This window comes from Gopherus evgoodei, unplaced genomic scaffold, assembly GCF_007399415.2.
Source record: "Gopherus evgoodei ecotype Sinaloan lineage unplaced genomic scaffold, rGopEvg1_v1.p scaffold_66_arrow_ctg1, whole genome shotgun sequence".
Taxonomy (NCBI): Eukaryota; Metazoa; Chordata; order Testudines; family Testudinidae; genus Gopherus; species Gopherus evgoodei.
Window position 1 is genome coordinate 306,424 of NW_022060087.1, and position 19,272 is coordinate 325,695.

Below are 19,272 nucleotides of genomic sequence, written 5' to 3' on the forward strand. Positions count from 1 at the left end.
CCTCCCCTTATCCTTATGGACTTGCTGGTTAGTAGCAGCTTAGTGCAGCCATTTTGACTGCAGAAATCTCACTGTATATGAATGCAAAAACAACCCATGCACCATTACTCAAAACAGCATTTGCTAAAATGACCTGTTACATCTGCCAGGGTACGATCTGGATCATAGGACAGTGGTGCCCCCTTAATTCTCCAGTCTGATGTATACTATGCCTTGCTTTGCTGTGTGAGCTGCCACTCTGCCCACTCACCACAGCCTTTAGCATGCAAGTCTCCCCCAGGCCTATACCAGAGTGTTATGCCCAGCCACTCTTGAATTATATATGGGCAACACCCGCATATCCCTAAGTCACAGCCTTGCACCCCAGAAATGTACCATCTTATACTATTTGGTTACTGAGCAATACAAGCTCATAAAGTTTGTCATTTTAACCTAGAAAGAGATTTCCCAATCACTTCAATCAACCACACTGTTTTAGGTAAAATATTAAAACAAATGTATTAACTATAAAAAGATAGATTTCAGTGATAGAGGCATAGAAAAACAGAATTGATTACAAAAGAAATAAGACAAAATTGCAAGCTAATTCCTATTCATACACTTTTTCATGCTAAATTCCTTTTGAAAGCAAAAGGATTTCTTACCCAAATCTTTCAGCCGTCCATGCTAACTGGACAGTCTTCCAGTCGGGACCATGCCCCTCCCTCATAGTTCACTGAATCTTTTTGCCTTCCAGACAATCTTGCTTCCTTGAGTACAGAATGGGGAAGGAGAGGCCCTGTGGTGATGTCACTGTCCCTTATTTATACACTCTTTTGCGGTGCAGACAATGAATTCATAGTGTCTGTCAGGTGGATTGCAAATGTATTACTCACAGCTCTTGTGCACCTGAGGCTTCACATGTATGGCTTTTGTTTACTGTTTTTGTTACATCTGAGGGGCTAGTCTGTGGGTCTTTCCTAGACCCACAGGTTTCAGTAACAAGCATGTGGCAAAATCAGAACTCCATATACAATGATACCCACATTTTAACAGGACAGTAATGTTTAACAGGTTATGACTTTTCAAATGATACCTCACATGGCATACTTCATACAAAACATATAATAATCATATAACATTGGTGAATATAGAGGTTAGTGTGTGACACTAACAACATGCTGAGAGGAAGGGTTCATGGTACTGTCTAGCTTTTCTTAGTACCAAAACAATTGGTCCAGTTCTGCCATTATATACACATGAGTAAATGGAAGCCATGTTTGTCTCCCTGTGTTCTTTTGAATTGTATAGAATCCAAGTGATCCTACAACAGGTGCTGAGAGGACCCTTGCCTCTCTTACTGACTCCTAAAAGCTAAACAGGTTTAGTCCACTGTGAATTTGGATAATAGGTGATTGTATGATGTTTCAGAGAGTTGCTTCTGCTAATAAGGGGTGGTTTCTAATTAATATATATCATACAGTACGAATATTTAACTTTCTGTGAGCAATATTGCCCCAGATCTGTGGGCTTAAAAAGTGTGTATAAATAAGGCTGCCAATTTACAGAAGGTAATATGAAAAATAGCAAAGAATGTGTAGGGGACTAATGAAGGCTTCTAAAAATCAGTTGGGAAAATCAAATTAATAAATTTATCAGTGTTTCTTTTAGGAGATACATACATCTGGATAATGAACATATCTTATTATAGTACCTAGTTTTTTAATTTGGAAACTTATACATGGACAAATTGGATAAATCATGTGACACAGAGCCTGTCCTGTTAAGGAAAAAGCTAATATATTTTTCACTGCCATTCTGCACCCTATCTCCCGTTGTATTGGAGCTCTTTGCTGTTTTGGGGTTATATAACTTAAAAGGGTTGCCAACCCTACAGCATTGTCCTAGAATCTGCAGGAATTAAAAACTGGCATGATATGAAACCTCCAGGAATGTCTAACCAAAATTGGCAATCGTATTTGTGTATACATGTTAAATACCATTTAAAACATTTGACTTAGCCCTCCAAAAATGACTGCATTGCTGTCTTATATTGTGCTTAAACTTTACAAAACGTAAATTGCCTTTTTAAAGAGAAAGTATCATTATCCCCCTAGAGAGAAACTGAGGCCAAAAGATGAAGTGACTTATCAAAGTAACACAGTAGGGACTCTTAGGATAGGATAATCAGTACAACTGCGCTCTAAATGGGATATAAAAGGTTATCAAATCCTGCATGCCTGTCTTTGGGTCTACATGTTCATAAACAGTGTGTCTAATCAGTCCATGTTTGGCTGTTTTGTTATATGTAGCATGATGAGAGAGCCTTAGGTCCTATGCTCACGTCTACTGGACTCCAAAATACCGTAGGCACGTTTAGAGGACTCCCTTTGCTGGTTAGAACAGATGGAGGCTTGTATCGTGCAAAGCAAGAATCCCTTGATCTTTAGGAGGGGTGGGGGAACTGCTGAGGTGGGGCTCTGCTAACAGTATGCCTGCAGCCTGCTGAAGGGAGCTCTAGCCTGGCCGGCTCAGGTTCTGAGCGACCTCCTCCCACACAGAGGCCTGTTAGCTTGGGGGAGCAGCTGATACCCGAGTGGGCAGCAGAGGCGGCACTGGGCTGGTGAAGTCCGTTTGTATAGAAGTCTGTGAATGGCTTGCCAACTCCAGAACCAGTTTCTCCTCTCTTGATTTTCACACCTCATCTGCTAGAACAGGGCTTCATCCTCCCTGATTGAAGTGACCTTGTTATCTCTAGCTTGCTTGCTAGCACATATATACCTGCCCCTGGAAATTTCCACTACATGCATCAGCGGAAGTGGGCACTCACCCACGAAAACTCATGCTCCAAAACGTCTGTTAGTCTATAAGGTGGCACAGGATTCTTAGCTGCTTTTACAGATTTCCAGGTAAATCCTCACTACAGACTGGCCTTTGCAACCTCTGCTGTGTGCCTGTCTGCTAGCCGCAGAACCCTGCCTCCGTCAAACCCCCCCGCGCTGTCAGCTCTAGCCCTGCCTAGCGTATCTCCCAGAAGCCCTTGCAGCGGGCGAACGTTGGCGGCGTCCTAGCCCCGCGCATAAATTATTCTTTCCACCGGTGCATACAGGAGGGTGCTGCGCATGCGCCGACTCCCGCCCAGAACTACAGGTCCCGACAGGCCTTGCGGTTGGCGGGGCGGCGGCCGGGCTGTTTGAGTGAGCGCGGAAGGCGGCAGGGATGGAGACAAGGCCGGAGAGATTCGGGAGGGGCCGGTGAGTGGGGGGCGGCGCCCCCCCCCGCCCTGCGCGCTGGGTCTCCCGGGGGGTGGCGGCCGCGCTAACCCGTCTTCCCTTCCGCGGGCTCCGGGAGCGGGGCCCCGCCCCCGCCGTGCGCGCCCTGGGGTCACCCCCCCTCCCCCCGGGGTGCTGCCCCCCGCCCGTTCCCCCCCGAGCTGTGCGCCTATCCCTGTTCTGGGGACACCCCCCTTCCTGGGGTGCTGCCCCCCGCCCGTTCCCCCCCCCGAGCTGTGCGCCTACCCCGGCCCTGGGGTCACCCCCCTTCCTGGGGTGCTGCCCCCCGCCCGTTCCCCCCCAGAGCTGTGCGCCTACCCCGGCCCTGGGGTCACCCCCCTTCCCGGGGTGCTGCCCCCCGCCCGTTCCCCCCCCCCGAGCTGGGCACCTATCCCTGTCCTGGGGTCACCCCCTTCCCGGGGTGCTGCCCCCCGCCCACTCCCCCCCCCCCGAGCTCTGCGCCTATCCCTGTCCTGGGGTCACCCCCCTTCCCGGGGTGCTGCCCCCCGCCCGTTCCCCCCCCCCCCAGAGCTGGGCACCTATCCCTGTCCTGGGGTCACCCCCTTCCCGGGGTGCTGCCCCCCGCCCGCTCCCCCCCGAGCTCTGCGCCTATCCCTGTCCTGGGGTCACCCCCCTTCCCGGGGTGCTGCCCCCCCGCCCATTCCGCCCCTAGAGCTGTGCGCCTATCCCTGTTCTGGGGACATCCCCCTTCCCGGGGTGCTGCCCCCCGCCCGCTCCCCCCCGAGCTGTGCGCCTATCTCTGTCCTGGGGTCACCCCCCTTCCCGGGGTGCTGCCCCCCGCCCGTTCCCCCCCTAGAGCTGTGCACCTATCCCTGCCCTGGGGTCACCCACCTTCCTGGGGTGCTGCCCCCGCCCGTTCCCTCCCGAGCTGTGCGCCTATCCCTGTCCTGGGGTCACCCCCCTTCCCGGGGTGCTGCCCCCCGCCCGTTCCCCCCCAGAGCTGGGCGCCTATCCCTGTCCTGGGGTCACCCCCCTTCCCGGGGTGCTGCCCCCCGCCCGCTCCCCCCCGAGCTCTGCGCCTATCCCTGTCCTGGGGTCACCCCCCTTCCCGGGGTGCTGCCCCCCCGCCCGTTCCCCCCCTAGAGCTGTGTGCCTATCCCTGTTCTGGGGACACCCCCCTTCCCGGGGTGCTGCCCCCTGCCCCCTCCCCCCCCCCGAGCTCTGCACCTATCCCTGTTCTGGGGTCACCCCCCTTCCCGGGGTGCTGCCCCCCGCCCGTTCCCCCCCTAGAGCTGGGCGCGGCTATCCCTGCCCTGGGGTCATCCACCTTCCTGGGGTGCTGCCCCCGCCCGTTCCCCCCCCCCCCGAGCCCTGCGCCTATCCCTGCCCTGGGGTCACCCTCCTTCGCCGGGGTGCTGCCCCCTGCCCGTTCCCCCCAGAGCTGTGCGCCTATCCCTGTCCTGGGGAAACCCCCCCTCGCCGGGGAGCTGCCCCCCGCCCATTCCCCGCCAGAGCTATGCGCCTATCCCTGTCCTGGGGTCACCCCCCCTCGCCGGGGAGCTGCCCCCTGCCCGTTCCCCCCCCAGAGCTGGGCACCTATCCCTGCCCTGGGGTCACACCTCCCTCTCCCCCCTGGGGTGCTGCCCCCCACCCGTTCCCCCCAGAGCTGTGCACCTATCCCTGCCCTGGAGTCACTCCCCTTCCTGGGGTGCTGCCCCCTGCCCGTTCCCCCCAGAGTTGTGCGTCCATCCCTGTCCTGGGGTCACTCTTCCCTCTCCCCCCGGGGTGCTGCCCCCCGCCCGTTCCCCCCAGAGCTGTGCGCCTATCCCTGTCCTGGGGTCACCCTCCTTTCCAGGGTGCTGCCCCCGCCCGTTCCCCCCAGAGCTGTGCGCCTATCCCTGCCCTGGAGTCACCCCCCTTCCCGGGGTCCTGCCCCTCGCCCGTTTCCCCCAGAGCTCTGCGCCTATCCCTGCCCTGCGGTCACTCCTCCCTCTCCCCCCGGGGTGCTGCCCCCTGCCCGTTCCCCCCTCAGAGTTGTGCGCCTATCCCTGTCCTGGGGTCAATCCTCCTTCGCCGGTGTGCTGCCCCCCGCCCGTTCCCCCCAGAGCTGTGCGCCTATCCCTGTCCTGGGGTCACTCCCCCCTCTCCTCCCGGGGGGCTGCCCCCCGCCTGTTCCCCCCAGAGCTGTGCGCCTATCCCTGTCCTGAGGTCACTCCTCCCTCTCCCCTTGGGGTGCTGCCCCCCGCCCGTTCCCCCCAGAGCTGTGCGCCTATCCCTGCTCTGGGAACACCCCCCTTCCCGGGGTGCTGCCCCCCTCCAGTTCCCCCCCAGAGCTGTGCGCCTATCCCTGCCCTGTGGTCACTCCTCCCTCTCCCCCCGGGGTGCTGCCTCCCGCCCATTCCCACCCAGAGCTGTGCGCCTCTCCCTGTCCTGGGGTCACCCCCATTCCCGGGGTGTTGCCCCCCGCCCGTTCCCCCCCCAGAACTGGGCGCCTATCCCTGTCCTGGGGTCACTCCTCCGTCTCCCCCCGGGGTGCTGCCCCCCACCCATTCCCCCCCCGAGCTGTGCGCCTATACCTGTCCTGGGGTCACTCATAGACTCATAGGTCAGAAGGGACCAATCTGATCATCTAGTCTGACCTCCTGCACAAGGCAGGCCACAGAACCCCACCCATCCAATTTTATAACAACCCCTATCCCAGGACCGAGTTATTGAAATCCTCAAAATTGGTTTGAAGACCTCAAGCTGCAGAGAAATCACCAGCAAGCGACCCGTGCCCCACGCTGCAGGGGAAGGCGAAAAACCTCCAGGGTCCCAGCCAATCCGCCCTGGAGGAAAATTCCTTCCCGACCCCAAATATGGCGATCAGCTAAACCCTGAGCATGTGGGCAAGACTCACCAGCCAGCACCCAAGAAGGAATTCTCTGCAGTAACTCAGTTCCCATTCCATCCAACATCTCCCCGCAGACCATTGAGCAGACCTATCTGGTGGTAATCCAAGATCAATTGCCCAAATTAATGATCCTATCATAACATCCCCTCCATATACTTATCAAGCTTTGTCTTAAAGCCAGAAAAGTCTTTTGCCCCCACTACTTCCCTCGGAAGGCTGTTCCAGAACTTCACTCCTCTAATGGTTAGAAACCTTCGTCTAATTTCAAGTCTAAACTTCCTAATATCCAGTTTATACCCATTCGTCCTCGTGCCTACATTAGTACTAAACTTAAATAATTCCTCTCCCTCCCTAACGTTAACCCCCCTGATATATTTATATAGAGCAAGCATATCCCCCCGCAGCCTTCTTTTGGCCAGGCTAAACAAGCCAAGCTCTTTGAGTCTCCTTTCATAAGGCAGTTTTTCCATTCCTCGGATCATCCTTGTAGCCCATCTCTGAACCTGTCCCAGTTTGAATTCATCCTTCTTGAACATGGGACACCAGAGCTGCACACAGTATTCCAGATGTGGTCTCACCAACGCCTTGTATAACGGTACTAACACCTCCTTATCCTTGCAGGAAATACCCCGCCTGATGCATCCCAAAATCGCATTTGCTTTTTTAACAGCCGTATCACATTGGCGACTCATAGTCATCCCACTCCTCCCTCTCCCCCAGGGTGCTGCCCCCCGCCTGTTCCCCCCCCAGAGCTGTGCGCCTATCCCTGTCCTGGGGTCACCCCCCTTCCTGAGGTGCTGCGCCCCGCCCGTTCCCCCCCGAGCTGTGCGCCTACCCCTGCCCTGGGGTCACCCCCCTTCCCGGGGTGCTGCCCCCTGCCCGTTCCCCCCCCGAGCTGGGCGCCTATCCCTGTCCTGGGGTCAGTCCTCACTCTCTTCCCGGGGGGCTGCCCCCCGCCCGTTCCCCCCCAGAGCTCTGTACCTATCCCTGTCCTGGGGTCACTCCTCCCTCTCCCCCCGGGGTGCTGCCCCCTGCCCATTCCCCCCTCAGAGTTGTGCGCCTATCCCTGTCCTGGGGTCAATCCTCCTTCACCGGTGTGCTGCCCCCCGCCCGTTCCCCCCAGAGCTGTGCGCCTATCCCTGTCCTGGGGTCACTCCTCCGTCTCCCCCCGGGGTGCTGCCCCTCACCCATTCCCCCCCCGAGCTGTGCGCCTATCCCTGTCCTGGGGTCACCCCCCCTCCCGGGGTGCTGCCCCCTGCCCGTTCCCCCCCCCCAAGCTCTGCGCCTATCCCTGCCCTGGGGTCACTCCTCCCTCTCCCCCCAGGGTGCTGCCCCCCGCCTTTCCCCCCCCCAGAGCTGTGCGCCTATCCCTGTCCTGGGGTCACCCCCCTTCCTGAGGTGCTGCGCCCTGCCCGTTCCCCCCCGAGCTGTGCGCCTACCCCGGCCCTGGGGTCACCCCCCTTCCCGGGGTGCTGCCCCCTGCCCGTTCCCCCCCCGAACTGGGCGCCTATCCCTGTCCTGGGGTCAGTCCTCACTCTCTTCCCGGTTCCCCCCCAGAGCTCTGTACCTATCCCTGTTCTGGGGTCACTCCTCTCTCTCCTCCCGGGGGGCTGCCCCCCGCCCATTCCCCCCCAGAGCTCTGTGCCTATCCCTGTCCTGGGGTCACCCCCCTCGCCGGGGTGCTGCCTCCGCCTGTTCCCCCCCAGAGCTGTGCGCCTATCCCTGCCCTGGGATCACTCCTCCCTCTCCCCCCGGGGTGCTGCCCCCCGCCCATTCCCCCCCCGAGCTGTGCGCCTAGCCCTGTCCTGGGGTCAACCCCCTTCCCGGGGTGCTGCCCCCCGCCCGTTCCCCCCCCAGAGCTGGGCGCCTATCCCTGCCCTGGGGTCACTCCTCTCTCTCCCCCCGGGGTGCTGCCCCCTGCCCGTTCCCCCCAGAGCTGTGTGCCTATCCCTGTCCTGAGGTCACTCCTTTCTCTCCTCTCGGGGTGCTGCCCCCCCGCCCGTTCCCCCCAGAGCTGTGCACCTATCCCTGCCCTGGGGTCACTCCTCCCTCTCCCCCCGGGGTGCTGCCCCCTGCCCGTTCCTCCCAGAGCTGTGCGCCTATCCCTGTCCTGGGGTCACCCCCCCTCTCCGGGGCTCTGCCCCCCGCCAGTGCCCCCCCCGAGCTGTGCGCCTCTCCCTTTCCTGGGGTCACTCTTCCCTCTCCCCCCGGGGTGCTGTCCCCCGCCCGTTCCCCCCAGAGCTGTGCGCCTATCCCTGCCCTGGGGTCACTCCTCCCTCTCCCCCTGGGGTGCTGCCCCCCGCCCGTTCCCCCCCGAGCTGTGCGCCTATCTCTGCCCTGGGGTCACTCTTCCCTCTCCCCCCGGGGTGCTGCCCCCTGCCCGTTCCCCCCAGAGCTGTGCGCCTATCCCTGCCCTGGGGTCACTCCTCCCTCTCCCCCCAGGGTGCTGCCCCGTGCCCGTTCCTCCCCTCAGAGCTGTGCGCCTATCTCTGCCCTGGGGTCACTCTTCCCTCTCCCCCCAGGGTGCTGCCCCCCGCCCGTTCCCCCCCGAGCTGTGCGCCTCTCCCTTTCCTGGGGTAACTCCTCCCTCTCCCCCCGGGGTGCTGCCCCCCGCCCGTTCCCCCCAGAGCTGTGCGCCTATCCCTGCCCTGGGGTCACTCCCCCTTGCCGGGGAGCTGCCCCCTGCCCATTCCCTTCCCAGAGCTGTGCGCCTATCCCTGCCTTGGGGTCACTCCTCCCTCTCCCCCCGGGGTGCTGCCCCCCCGCCCATTCCCCCCAGAGCTCTGTGCCTATCTCTGTGCTGGGGTCACCCCCCTTCCCGGGGTGCTGCCCCCGCCCGTTTCCCCCGGAGTGTGCGCCTATCCCTGCCCTGGGGTCACCCCCCCCTCGCCGGGGTGCTGCCCCCCGCCTGTTCCCCCTAGAGCTGTGCACCTATCCCTGCCCTGGAGTCACCCCCCTTTCCGGGGTGCTGCCCCCCGCCCGTTCCCCCCCGAGCTGTGCGCCTATCTCTGTGCTGGAGTCACTCCTCCCTCTCCCCCCGGGGTTTTGCCCCCCACCCGTTCCCCCCAGAGCTGTGCGCCTATCCCTGCCCTGGGGTCACTCCTCCCTCTCCTCTCGGGGTACTGCCCCTCACCCGTTCCCCCCGAGAGCTGGACGCCTGTCCCTGTCCTGGGGTCACTCCTCCCTCCCCTCTCGGGGTGCTGTCCCTCGTCTATCCCTCCCAGAGCTCGGTGCACTGGGGTGGGTCCTCCCTTTCTCCCAGGGGTGCTGCTCCTTGCCTGTTCACCCCAAGAGCTGGCCACCTATCCCTGTCCTGGGGTCACCCCTCCTTCCCGGGGTGCTGCCTCTCACCCATCCCCCCGAGGGCTGGGCGCCTATCCCTGCCCTGGGATCTTCTCTCCCCTCCTGGGGTTGCTGCCCCTCACCCATCCCCCTGAGAGCTGGCCAGTTATCCATGGCTTGGGATCACCCCTCCCTCCCCTCTGAGGGGTGCTGCCCCTTGGCCTCGCCCATTTCCCTTGAGAGCTCAGCGCCTGTCCCTGCCCTGGGATCACCCCTCCCTCACAGGGTGCTGCCCCTCACCCATACCCCCGAGAGCTGGGTGCCTATCCCTGCCCTGGGATTACCCTTCCCTCCCCTTCCTGGGGTGCTTGCCCCTTGGCCTCACCCATTTGCCCCGATAGCTGGCCGCCTATCTCTGCCCTGGGGTCACTCCTCCCTGGGGTGCTGCCCCTCACCCGCCCTCTCTCTTTGCAGCTGCCCCTTGCCAGCCCGGGTCTAGCTGCGCCCTATAGGCGACAGGCCTCACGTCCGCGAGCTGCCCAGCGGGAGGGGGTGACTGTCCCCGTGCCTGGCCTTCCCGCCCTGGCTCTGACACGAACCGTGTCCTGGAATCAGGGCCCGGTGGGCTCAAGGGATGCCTTGTGTGGTCGCATAAGTCAGCAGCTTTGGCCAGGTTATTATCCCGTGTGTGTTTGGTGTTGCAGGACCCAAGAAGCTTGGCTACAGGAAACGCAGCTGCAGGTGAGGAGTCGGAGTGTGCCCTGCCCCAGCTTTAAAATGGATTTTTGTTATATATTTGTATAGCAGTAGTGCCTAGAAGCCCCTGTCTGGGATTAGGGCCTCTATGTGCTAAGTTCTGCATGGAACCATGTAATAAAAACGATCTCTGTCCCAAAGAGCTTGCAGCTTAAGCCATGGGCTCTTGGTCTGGAAGTCACGACCCATGAAGGCATTGCAAACAGGGTATGAAGGAGTCACAGTCTTCCTGTGCTTCATATATTGCTAGGTGGGAACGGTGGAACGTCACTGGTCTAAGCAAATGAGACGAGATGTCAACAGTTGGGGGATGTGGAAAAGGACAAATTGGCACTGAACTGATCATGTTGCTCATAATAAGCAGCAGTTGCAGCATACCAGCTGCCTAGCCAGTATCAATGACCTTTGAGATTGATCGTTGGGAAAAGAAAGAATTTGATTATGCATTTTTTTAAGCTTTAGAGGATTAGCCACGCAGGCATCCTGCCTATTCTTCCCACTCCTTGTGTCCATATGGATTTCTATTTTGTAGAACTAAAATATATCATGGAAAATGTTTATTTCTCAGAATCCCCCCCAACAGGACCTCCCCCGTGTTGAAGATGGAAAGAACAGTGGTGGGACACAAGGTGAGGCATTATTTCAAAGAACTAATTATTAGTTCCCTGGGTAAATTATAGTGATGTGACACATTTTCAGCAGTCAAGTTAGTTTGGTTTTTAGAGCTGCTTCACACACAGGGATAATCACAGCATTCACGTTCACTGTGAACGGAGTGTGAGGGGATTTGCAGTATTAGATTGCTTACAGAGCCAGATTGGGAAAGCACAATCTTCTTTCATCTCTATAGCCCTGTTCTTCCGCCCTTCCTAGACTCTGCAGAGGCTGGATCTAAAGATGAATTGAAGGAGCGGGTGGGAACAGGGGGCTCAAATGGTCCACACTTTTACTCTGTGGCAGTTCCATGAAAAAGGTAACACAGCCATCAGATTGTAATATCTTTCAGTCACTGCCACCCTGGGCTGGGTTTGAAACAGTGATGCATAGGTGAAACGCCCTATATTCCCATTTCAAATTCCATGAGAGGTCATTCCCTCTGCTTTAGTGTTTCAGTGGATTTTATCTGATATGTCCATTTTTTCTAGAATGTGACCCCAGTGAGGAGAAAGTGGAGCCTGAACACTTTTCAGAGCCAAACAAAGTTATTAGTCTTGGGCCTGGAAACAAGGCTAATGTGAGAGCAAGTCCCAATGACAAAGTCAGAGCGGCTACCAGGAAAAGGTCTTGTCCTAGTCCTAGCCCCAAGAAAGCTGCCCGGAGTCCCAGTCCCAAGAGGATATCTCCCTGGAGAGGCAGTCCCAGGAAAGGCCTCGCTTCAAGTTCATTTAACTTGTCCCCAAGGGCACTTGCCATTAGCCCACAAATCACACGTCGCTCCTGGTCTCGCTCCAGTCTGAAGGGAACCAACCACCGGAAGTCGCTGCCTCCTTTCCATCAGGATGTCACTGGTAGGTGTCATGTACCTACTTGTGATTAAACTATGCTGAGATCCTTGTGTGAGAATTCTGACAAGTGGAACTCTGACTTCATGGGTGCAATGTGTAAGGCACCAATGCCGTGATTGGGCCCAGACTTTGCTGCAGTTAGGGCTATGTTTGGCAACTTCCTCTGAGTACAGCACTAAATGAGACCTTTCAGTTTTGACTTTAAATGGATGTTTAGCCCATGAGTGCCACAGTGGTCCACTTTGAGCTAAAGGGCTATCTATAGTTCTGTCAGGTGTCCTTGCCCAAAAGAAGACATGAACAGCTCAGAAGTGTGTGTGTGTGCGTGCACCATACACTGAATACAAAGGTTCTAAGGGTGAGGAGTAGTGTCTGGCTGAGTGCAATGCACTACTTCTGCTTAATAAAAACCTGGAGTACCTCATCAGACCTTTCAGTGTAGAAGTTGGAAGCTTCTATCCAGGAGCATGTTCCATGCAGGCAGCCCGGAGACTGAGTTATATGTTTGATTCTCCATAACCCTTTTCTTTTTCTTTTATTTTTCAAAGCAGTTCCTTCTGTAGTGTGTGAGATTCATCCACTAGAGCAGGGGTCGGCAACCTTTCAGAATTGGTGTGCTGAGTCTTCATTTATTCACTCTAATTTAAGGTTTTGAGTGCTGGTAAAACATTTTAACATTTTTAGACGGTCTCTCTCTATAAGTCTAGAATATATAACTAAACTATTGTTGTATGTAAAGTAAATAAGGTTTTTAAAATGTTTAAGACGCTTCATTTAAAATTAAATCAAAATGCAGAGCCCCCCAGACCGGTGGCCAGGAGCCGGGCAGTATGAGTGCCACTGAAAATCAGCTTGCGTGCTGCCTTTGTCATGTGTGCCATAGGTTGTCTACCCCTGCACTAGAGCATGCATAGAAAGGAACTTCCCAGTCCCAGATTGATGGACCCTCCTCCAGTGCAGGAGTAAATGCAGGACTCGGCATTAGGGAGTTAACAGCTCTCTTAATGGCTGCTTGAGTTAAAAAGGAACTTATATGTTAAAGTTTTCATTACCCTTCTGAGATGCAACATTAAGCATCTGCTTTGTTGCCTCCCTCTGTTTAGCATTTGAGATTGGCTCTTCTGGCAATGAAGTTACTGGATAGACTGTCCCTGCTTTTGTGTGTATGTGCATCAGTATTTACAGTGTCCAGCTCAGGGACATTTCAACTGCTCACCTTTTGAGGTAAACTTGTCTTTTTAAATGTGTTTGTGTTTAACTTTTTTAGAGCTGAGCAAATCAATCAGCCTTGATTTGCCTGAGACTGACAGGCTTTCCAGGCTCCTGCTGTCTAGTTTCCAGGTAAGGTTGAAAGAACCATTTTGCTAAAAACAAATTATTTGTGTATTACTCTGCTTCTTATACTTCATTTTTCTTGATGAGTTTTAATCTGTAAATGAAGTGTGGTGAGGTGAGGTGGTCTAGCAAGAGGCAGGACTCTTGAGTTCTAGTCCCAAATGAATCCCTCTGTGAGTAAGGAGAGGTCACTCCACTTCCCTATCCCTTGGTTTCCTTTTCTGTAAAATGGGGGAATAAATGCCGTAAAAGTGTTGTGAAGGTTAACTGACTGCAGACACTTTGAAAATGATACAAAAGCTAAACTTTACAGTTTATAAACTGATGTAACTGTGAAATGAGTGAGAGAGATTAAATAGTTTGTAGAACTTAGGCTGTGGCACATTTTACTTTGTCATACCAACTAAGAGGTATTAACTTTGGATTGGTTTTTATACATATTGGAGTCCTATGGAAAATAAAATGTTTCTATCAAAAGACAAATTGCCAGAAAATGTTCAGATGCAGTAAGCTTTGTGACTTTTGGGTTGTAGGATTTTATAATTTCACTCCTAGCAAGATACTGTTTCCTGCTGCATAATACCACAGGCATTTGACTGACGCAATGCTAAAAGCTTTTCTCTAGTTTTGGCTGCACACTGACATCAGTGCCCAGTGTTCAGTCTTTAAAACAGAGCGAGTGCAAAAAAGACACTTTTGTCATGCTTTCCATTGTTTGTAATAAGCCTGAAAGAGAGAACCTGCTGAGATTCTATAACCATCATCCTGTTGCACTTGGCAAAACTTTGATAACTGCTTTATGGAGTTTATTCCGCCCTTTTCCCCACTGGATGGTCTAATGAAAAGCAGCCCACTGTCAGATGGGATATTTTGAATAGTCTAAAAAAGGAAAAACAAAACAAATACCTCACTCTCTTCTCTGTTCTCGCAGTTCTCTGCCCAGAAGCTTCAGCACTTCTTGAAGCAGACTGATGGCTTCAGCCCTGAGGCTTTTAAAGCAAATGGTGGGTCTTCGTGTGATATATTTAATGAAAGGGTAATGCTATACATTGAGGAGAGTAATAATCCATCTCTAGCTCTGAACTTGCACAGGGGAAGGGTCACTCAATTTCCACTCCAGAGGGAACCAAATGTCTTGGGAAGAAGGAGCTTGAGCAGACAAAAAAATCCCTTGAAATTGGTGCTTCTAATAACAGCCTGTGCATCATCAGTGGTGCCAAGAGAATGCCCAGAGTAAGCTTTCATCACGTATATTCTCTCTCTGCCAAAGCTAGCGTGACTGGTATCTGGAATGCCTTCTGTTAGGGAACTGAACTGGTTATGCTGTAAAAGTGGGGTTCGTGGGTTACGTAACATCTTGGCATGTGAGCCTGAGTACTACTGTTCCATGTATTTTACTTCAGTGTGAGTTAGTTCTGCAGAGAGCAGGTATTGTCTGCTGTTTAACTACTTCACTTTGTTTTATTGTTGTCTTGTCCCCACCTCCAGTGAATTCAGTTTCAGAAGAGCTGATGCGTTGTGCAGAGAGACTGAAACTAGATGGAACGCTAAAGAAATGTACAGAAGAGCTGAAAGGGTAATGACTCCCTGTGGTCACACAGTGTTGTTGCAACATGTCATGGAGCTGGAGTTTGTTATTCCTGTCCCAGTGCTTGACTGATTATCTTACACTGCAATTCATGAAACTTGTCAAGATTCATATTGCAGACACTGGAGACAGCAATGACTTATTGCAGGCTCTTAGTTTCTGATATTAGGTACAATTTATAATGAGGGTCGGCAGGCTAAAATGCCACAATTCTTGCTTGCAAAACTTACATTGGAACTTGGCGATTGTGAGTGTTAAGAGTCCACATATTAGACAAATGGGCTATACAGGGCTGTGTCAGCTATAGCTGTGAAAAATTTGGAAAGTGTATTTAATGCTAATGACTCTAAAGGAGAATGTTCATCTTAATAGTCATGGCACCAAAGTGTCTACTTTAGTGCTTGGCAATCAGCAGGAGTTTTCATGTTTACATTTATATCCTAGAATAACCACAAATTTGAATGAAGTATGGTACACTGCATTTACACAGAGGTGCTGCACAAACACTAAACAATCATCATAACCCTGCATAGATATTGCCCATAAACACCTCCTTAAAATCTCTCTGAACTTGTACTTCTCTGTTGTAGTATTTTATCAGACCCTGCACTAAATGCGTCATTGACCCAGATGAAGGACTATATAAACAGGTAAGAATAACTGAGCCTAGGCCTGGTTTTGTATGGCTGAATGGACAGAGATGGGCCTTTTCTCATAGTTCTTGGTGTTATCAGCAATGATTCAAGCATCTGAAATGGGGACAGTACACTATGTGAAGAGAAGCCTAACACAGAAGCAACTCAGTTAGGTTCTATTAAACAGAGAAACTCACTCTGAGATTTTTCTGGACATTCTTCCACCCTCAATCATCTTGGTGCTCCAGGTCACTGAGTTTATTGTTTTAGTTTTTCGAGACATTGGGCAACCTCTAAGCCTGCCTTTGTAAGTCCTAGAATTGGACCACAAGCAGTGCATGAATTGCAAGCAGCTTGTGGTCTGGAGGTAATCATTAGCATTCACATGAGATAGAAATCTGAGAGACTGGCTGTGCTGTGATATAAGCAGTCCTAACTCCACTTAAGTCAGCACTGGTTTATTTCATGGCTGAATCTGTCCCCATGTGCATCTGTGTATCTGTCTATTGTAAATCAGAAGGCAAAATTCTGGCCTAGAGTAAAAGCTAGGGTTCTGGTGTAATTTCTTTAGGCCTCTTACATTAGTGAAGCCCAAGGGAGGTAATTCCTCTCCCACAGTATGTAGTAACGTTCTTTCATCTATTCATTCATTCTAAAGGTTTACTACAGAGTCTCAAACTTGGGATCAGCTTTTACTGAGTTTCCAGAAAAGTGCAGAAGAAATGTCCAGGTTAGATTATTATCCTTTTTCTGTCTGTCCTTTTCAGCCAAAAATTAGATTTAATATTCAGAATCTAATAGTGCTAGTCACTGGTTAATGTGATCCTCTGTTGTATTTAATTCCAGTCCTCTAGAACCCAAATTGTTTGTTAAAAGACTTCAGCATTTTGTGATCAGTTGTCAATCAGGTGTTTTTTCCATGCATAGTTTAATTTAAATATCATCAGCCCACAGTTGCATAATGAACCAGCAGCAAAGGTTATACAAGAAATTCTGGTTGTTAATCATGCTGTCAGTCCTGAAGAACACATGGAAGAGAATATGTTAAAGGAATTAAGTCTTGTTTAAAAATACTCAGCATAGGACTCTGAAATGAAAAGTACACTCAGGTCCTGTCATTGGAGATGTGGCAAATTATGGAAACTTGTTTAATTAGAATGTGTAGCTAGGAACTGATTTTCTGACAGTATTTGTGATAAGTTTTAAAATTTCTTTTAATGGGACACGTTGAAGATCTTGTGGCAGATGTCAGAAAGGCAAATAAATCTGCTTCTAGACACATCTATGCTGGGCACCATTGGAAAGTGGATACTCCCCATGTGCAGTGGTTATTATGTGTACCATGCTTTTTCTTTTCAAGACAACTGGAGCGGTGCAAGACGAATGATGTGCAAGTGGAGCCTGCTAGTTATCTCGGAGCATCACAGGCCAAAGTTCTCAGTAGCAAGCCTAACTATGGGAAAATACTAGATAGCCAGGGTGAGGTCTTTGACTGCATGGAGCTTGTGGTGAGTTATAGGGTCTGAAATACATTAAAGAGTTTTAAAAGTCTATAATGGTGCAAACACAGAAGTGTCAGCTGGCCTGTCATGTCTGAATCATTCAGCTTTAGAAGATGTCAGACTATACAAGACCCACTAATTAGCTTGTTTACCTTAGAGAAGTCATTCTCTTCTCTATGCCAATAAGGAATTGACACAGTGAGGTCACTGAACATAGTACATTGTTTAATAAATGTTTTCCCGCAATGTACACAAGGAATCTGCTGTCGTATTTCAATATCATTCTACAGTCCAAATCTGCATTACAGGTTATGAAAGGGAAATAAGTGGAAATTTCTAATGAAATCATCACCAAATGCTTTGGTTTGGCATTTGCTGTATTCACCCAGTTCACTAAATTTCCAAAGAGTTTTCTCTCTCATCTTCTGAGTTTCCCTGAAAACTTTTTTTGTTTTATTTTGCAGCTGGATGAACTGCAGCAGGCAGTGAAATTGTTGCAGGCATTCACAGAAGACAGTACACGGTACCTCCGGAATCTGTCAGAGCAACTTGGTAAGCAGACGTTCCAGCCATCAGACAGTAAATGCTTCCTATCCGAACCTTTGTTAACCAATAAAACCCAGAAGGCTATAGAGGGAGATGGATTAATTTTTGTTCTCTTCCTCTCACCCCTAAATTGTTTTGGCAGTACCTTGACAAGCTGTCATTAGAAGAGTTGTTTTTTGTTTTTGTTTTTTTAAAGTGATACTGTTTGCTTCACACAGTACTTGTTATACTATTAAAAACCTAGTGAGGGGAAAATGACATTGAGTGCAAGTTACCTTAAAAAGGGTTTATTGTTTATTTTATACTTTAAGCTCTTACTCCACCCTCCTTCATTGCTGACATTCTGCCTATGTATGCAGTTCGTTCTAGTGTATTACACAAGGAAATCCTGGATTTCTATAGCTGTTGAGGACATTTTACTGAATATTGTATTGAGAGAGACCATAGTATATGGCCATGTTAGTGAAAATAACAAATGGCACCTCTCACAATTGCCTATTTAAGGCTGTTCCCATATCAGGTCTCTTATGTATGTACATATATTGCCTCTCTGAATCCATGGAACGCCCACATCTTGAATACTGCATGCAGATGTGGTTACCCCATTTCAAAAAAGAGATATTGGAATCAGAAAAGGTTCAGAAAAGGGCAACAAAAATGATCAGGGGTATGGAAAAGCTTCCATATGAGGAGATATTAAAAAAAAAACAGACTGTTCAGCTTGGAAAAGAGACAAGGGGGGATATGATTGAGGTCTACAAAATCATGACTGGTGTGGAGAACGTAAATAGGGAAGTGTTATTTACTCCTCATAACACAAGAACTAGGCGTCATCAAATGAAATTAAAAGGCAGCAGTTTAAAAGCAAACAAAAGGAAGTATTTTTTTTCACACAACGCACAACCTGTGAAACTCTTTGCCAGAGGATGTTGTAAAAGCCAAGACTATAAAGGGCTTTAATAAATAAATAAATTCATGGAGGATAAGTCCATGAATAGCTATTAGCCAGAATGGGCAAGGGTGGTAGCCCTAGCCTCTTTTCCAGAAGCTGGGAATTGGGCAACAAAGGGGTGGATCATTTGATGATTCCCTGTTCTGTTCATTTCCTGTGGGGCACCTGGCATTGTCCAGTGTTGGAAGACAAAAAGAACAGGAGTACTTGTGGCACCTTAGAGACTAACAAATTTATTTCAGCATAAGCTTTTGTGGGCTTTTTAGAAGACAGGCTATTGGGCTAGATGGATCTTTGGTCTAACCCAGTAGGGCTGTTCTTATGTTCTTCACCGGTCTGAGGATTCATAAAATCAGCCCTAAATCTGTGGATGCTGAACTCTGCCTTTAGGCGCAAGAGGAAATGTAAATGTTTAGACCCCTTGCTCTACAGTCTGACTCACAATGATGGGTTTGTGGAGACATGTTTAGGTCACATCCTTAAATGCAGACTATACAATCCAGGGGTGGGGAAACTGATGCACAGAAAAGCCCAGGGCCCTGTTCAAGACCTCAGCCAAGCCAGGGCACAACCAGAATTTGATCCTGGCAGCCAGGTCTCTGCTCCGTTGTAACTGGTTCAGATTAGCCAGAGCCTTTCCCTAGATGGTGTGGAGATAACAGGGGATTTTGTTGCTTCTCTTTCAGCATCAAGGACTTTTCAGCACCTGGAAAACTCACCAATTCGGAAACTACTCAAAGTTCCCCCAAAGAAGCCACCAGTCACCCTAGGCCAGCAGCCCCCTGAGGGCTAAACAGGACTCGCATGGGACGGTCATTGCCTCCTTTGCCTTTACTCCCTGCCTTGTCCAGGTGGTTGTGGGTCCAGGAGGCCGGGGGGGGGCTTAGCCCCCCCCCTTGCCTCACTCAGTGCACGTGGGGGGGGGGACACTCTTGTCCCAGGGCCTGGGGCTCTAGGACTGAGCGGGGGGGGGGGGGGGGGCGCCTTGCTGTGTCACTGGGGTCTGTGCTGACAATAAAGCTGCGGGGCGTGGCCCCTGCGCGGATCCGTCTGGCCTCTGCTGCTG

At 51.9% G+C, this 19,272-nt stretch overlaps 1 protein-coding gene across 1 annotated transcript; it reads left to right on the forward strand.

The window, feature by feature from the left end:
• The first annotated feature begins 3,093 nt into the window (after window positions 1-3,093).
• Window positions 3,094-19,251, forward strand: DSN1 (DSN1 component of MIS12 kinetochore complex). The gene is made up of 12 exons (XM_030547696.1): window positions 3,094-3,233; window positions 10,092-10,128; window positions 10,712-10,772; window positions 11,289-11,651; window positions 12,916-12,989; window positions 13,915-13,987; window positions 14,472-14,559; window positions 15,162-15,221; window positions 15,865-15,936; window positions 16,567-16,714; window positions 17,173-17,260; window positions 18,893-19,251. Exons 1-12 carry the CDS (start codon window positions 3,199-3,201, stop codon window positions 18,997-18,999), a joined length of 1,206 nt encoding a protein of 401 aa, XP_030403556.1. The 5' UTR covers window positions 3,094-3,198; the 3' UTR covers window positions 19,000-19,251.
• The last annotated feature ends 21 nt before the right edge of the window (window positions 19,252-19,272 follow it).